At 67.0% G+C, this 3,167-nt stretch overlaps 1 protein-coding gene across 1 annotated transcript in view; it reads right to left on the bottom strand.

Annotated features, from left to right (window-relative positions):
• Positions 1-2: 2 nt before the first annotated feature.
• Positions 3-3,167, bottom strand: part of CDK10 (cyclin dependent kinase 10) — a gene marked incomplete at its 3' end in the record, with an annotated part of 3,611 nt that continues 446 nt past the window's right edge. Inside the window, exons 3-10 of the mRNA XM_009273092.1 lie at positions 3,042-3,144; positions 2,803-2,884; positions 1,809-1,876; positions 726-778; positions 530-599; positions 343-402; positions 135-258; positions 3-56 (exon numbers count right to left, since the gene is read on the bottom strand). Of these exons, the coding sequence (XP_009271367.1) occupies positions 3-56; positions 135-258; positions 343-402; positions 530-599; positions 726-778; positions 1,809-1,876; positions 2,803-2,884; positions 3,042-3,144 (614 nt within the window). The remainder of the gene's footprint in view (positions 57-134; positions 259-342; positions 403-529; positions 600-725; positions 779-1,808; positions 1,877-2,802; positions 2,885-3,041; positions 3,145-3,167) is intronic.

The following is a 3,167-nucleotide window of genomic DNA, read 5'->3' as shown; positions in this document are numbered from 1 at the left end:
TTGTAGGGCTGCTTCCGCAGGGTGTACTGGCTCACCAGGGGCAGCTTGGAGAAACCCTGAGGGGGGACGGGGCGTGAGGCGGAGGCAGGGGGAGCGGGCGGAGCAGGCGGCAAACAGGGGGACCCCGCTCTCACCGGCCAGATGTTTTCGTTGGGCGTCCCTAGGAGCTGCACGATGAGGTCGATCTGGTGGATCTCGGAGGTGCCCGGCAGCAGCGGCTTGTGGGGCTGCAGCTCGGCGAGGATGCAGCCCATGGCCCTGCGGAGCAGATGACGTGCAAGAGGCCGCGGGGGCAGGAGAAGCCCCTCCGTCGACACCACCACCCCCCGGCCCTCCCCTTACCACATGTCGATGCTGGTGGTCTGGGTCGTCATCCCCAGCAGCAGCTCGGGCGCTCGGTACCTGGGCAGGGGACAGCACCGTCTCAAGGGGACCGCGATGGAGCCGGCGCAAAGGAAGCCCCCGCCGCACTGCGAGGACTGGCCCGTGTCGCCCCGAGCGGCTCCGGGGCCCCGCGCCGGCCACTCACCAGAGCGTGACGACTTTGGGGGTCATCGGCTTCGGCGGCATCCCGTAGGTGCGTGCCAGTCCAAAATCGGCTGCAACAGGGGAGACTCGAGATGAGGAGACAAGCAAGCGCCTCGCTCCGACCGTGTCACGGAGCGGAGGGAGAGCTTCGGGCACATCCACGGCGGGAGCCGGGTTGGCAGCTGCCGGGGACTCACCTATCTTGACGCAGCCTTTGTCAGTCATGAGCAGGTTGGACACCTTCAGATCCCTGCCGGGGAACAGAGCGCGGCTGGTCAGCACCGTCCTTCAGGCACGGCTCCTCCCGTACCCGCGCTCCCCCGGGGCTCGCAGGCAGCTGCGGAGCCCCGGAGCGGAGCCATCACGAGGAAGAGCAGATCTCATCACCCGGTGGCGTCCCTGCCCCGCCAGCGCTCCCACACGGAGCCACCGATTCACCCACAGCTACTCCACACGGCGCTCCTCGCTCGCAGGACACGGGTGTGGGAGGCGAAGGGGGACGCCGCGGTCCGAGGGTGGAGCAGGCTCCCTCCCGTCAGCCCCTTCTCCCCACGTCCCCTTTCCCACCGCGTCCGTCCTGCTGCTCCCACCTGTGGATGACGTAGTTCTCGTGAAGGTACTGCAGGCCCTTCAGGACTTGCAGGATGATGGAGCAGAGCGCGGCTGGTCAGCACCGTCCTTCAGGCACGGCTCCTCCCGTACCCGCGCTCCCCCGGGGCTCGCAGGCAGCTGCGGAGCCCCGGAGCGGAGCCATCAAGAGCAAGAGCAGATCTCATCACCCGGTGGCGTCCCTGCCCCGCCACCACACGGAGCGGAGGGAGAGCTTCGGGCACATCCACGGCGGGAGCCGGGTTGGCAGCTCCCGGGCTCACCTATATCTTGACGCAGCCTTTGTCAGTCATGAGCAGGTTGGACACCTTCAGATCCCTGCCGGGGAACAGAGCGCGGCTGGTCAGCACCGTCCTTCAGGCACGGCTCCTCCCGTACCCGCGCTCCCCCGGGGCTCGCAGGCAGCTGCGGAGCCCCGGAGCGGAGCCATCACGAGGAAGAGCAGATCTCATCACCCGGTGGCGTCCCTGCCCCGCCAGCGCTCCCACACGGAGCCACCGATTCACCCACAGCTACTCCACACGGCGCTCCTCGCTCTTTTTTTTCCCTCGCAGGACTCGGGGGTGGGAGGGGAAGGGGGACGCCGCGGTCCGAGGGCGGAGCAGGCTCCCTCCCGTCAGCCCCTTCTCCCCACGTCCCCTTTCCCACCGCGTCCGTCCTGCTGCTCCCACCTGTGGATGACGTAGTTCTCGTGAAGGTACTGCAGGCCCTTCAGGACTTGCAGGATGATGCACTTCACCTGGAGACAGAGGACAGGAGCACCGGCCTCTGCAAGAGCAGCACCAGCCGGGCAAACCCCCGGGGGGGGGGGTTAGACCCACTTGGGTGCCCTGCGGTCTGCCCCGTCTGTCACCGCTCTGCAGCGCGTCAGTCCCCGTGTCCTCCCAGAAGCAGCTCACGGGCTGTCTGGGGCACGTTTTCGCCCAGTTCTGTTTCCCTGCCAGTTTGCTCCAGCCCAAAAACCCGCCTGGAAAGTCCCTGGGGTGTTCTGTGAGAGCCAGCTAAGCCCATGCTCCCCACGCGGCCCAGGAATCCCGGCTCACCCGGTGCTCCCCGGCCCTGCTGAAGCCCAGCGCAAGGTCCAGGGATCACAAAGCCCGGGGAGTCCCCGCCCGGGGGGCGCCACCACCTCGGCGGGACCGCCGCCCCCCCTGGTGGCGGCCCCAACCTAAAGCTTAGCCGGGTTTTGACCTGAGCCTTTGAAAAAGGCGTCTGCATGTTCTCGAGAAGGGTGGCACCGGCCTCTGCAAGAGCAGCACCAGCCGGGCAAACCCCCGGGGGGGGGGGTTAGACCCACTTGGGTGCCCTGCGGTCTGCCCCGTCTGTCACCGCTCTGCAGCGCGTCAGTCCCCGTGTCCTCCCAGAAGCAGCTCACGGGCTGTCTGGGGCACGTTTTCGCCCAGTTCTGTTTCCCTGCCAGTTTGCTCCAGCCCAAAAACCCGCCTGGAAAGTCCCTGGGGCGTTCTGTGAGAGCCAGCTAAGCCCATGCTCCCCACGCGGCCCAGGAATCCCGGCTCACCCGGTGCTCCCCGGCCCTGCTGAAGCCCAGCGCAAGGTCCAGGGATCACAAAGCCCGGGGAGTCCGCGCTGGTGGCCAGCGCGTTTTGGCTGGAGCGGCAGCACCCTCTGAGGGGTGCCGCACCTAAAGCTTAGCCTGGCTTTTACCTGAGCCTCTGAAAAAGGCGTCTGCATGTTCTCGAGAAGGCTGGCTAGGTCCTGCTCGCAGTAGCCCATCACCAGGAAAATACTGTCGTAGGCAAGACAGAGTCAGGAGCCTCCCCGGGACACCTCTCCGGTGTCCCAGCGCAGGTCCGTCCCGCGAGAGGCGGCTCAGGGGACCGAGAAGGGTCTGAAAGGACCGAAAAGGGCAGGAGACGACGGGAGGACAGAGCGGGGACTCTCACCTCTCCAGATGGTTCCCTACAACCACCTCCTTCAGCTCCACGATGTTGGGGTGCCGAAGCTGCAGGAGCAGGGTGATCTCCCGCAGGCTGCTGATGGGCATTCCTGCGGAGAGCGACAGCCGGGCT

The sequence above is a fragment of the Aptenodytes forsteri genome, unplaced genomic scaffold (genome assembly GCF_000699145.1).
Source record: "Aptenodytes forsteri isolate BGI_AS27 unplaced genomic scaffold, ASM69914v1 Scaffold271, whole genome shotgun sequence".
NCBI lineage: Eukaryota > Metazoa > Chordata > Aves > Sphenisciformes > Spheniscidae > Aptenodytes > Aptenodytes forsteri.
Note: the sequence above shows the minus strand (reverse complement) of the source record. Positions and strands in the feature narration are given on the sequence as shown.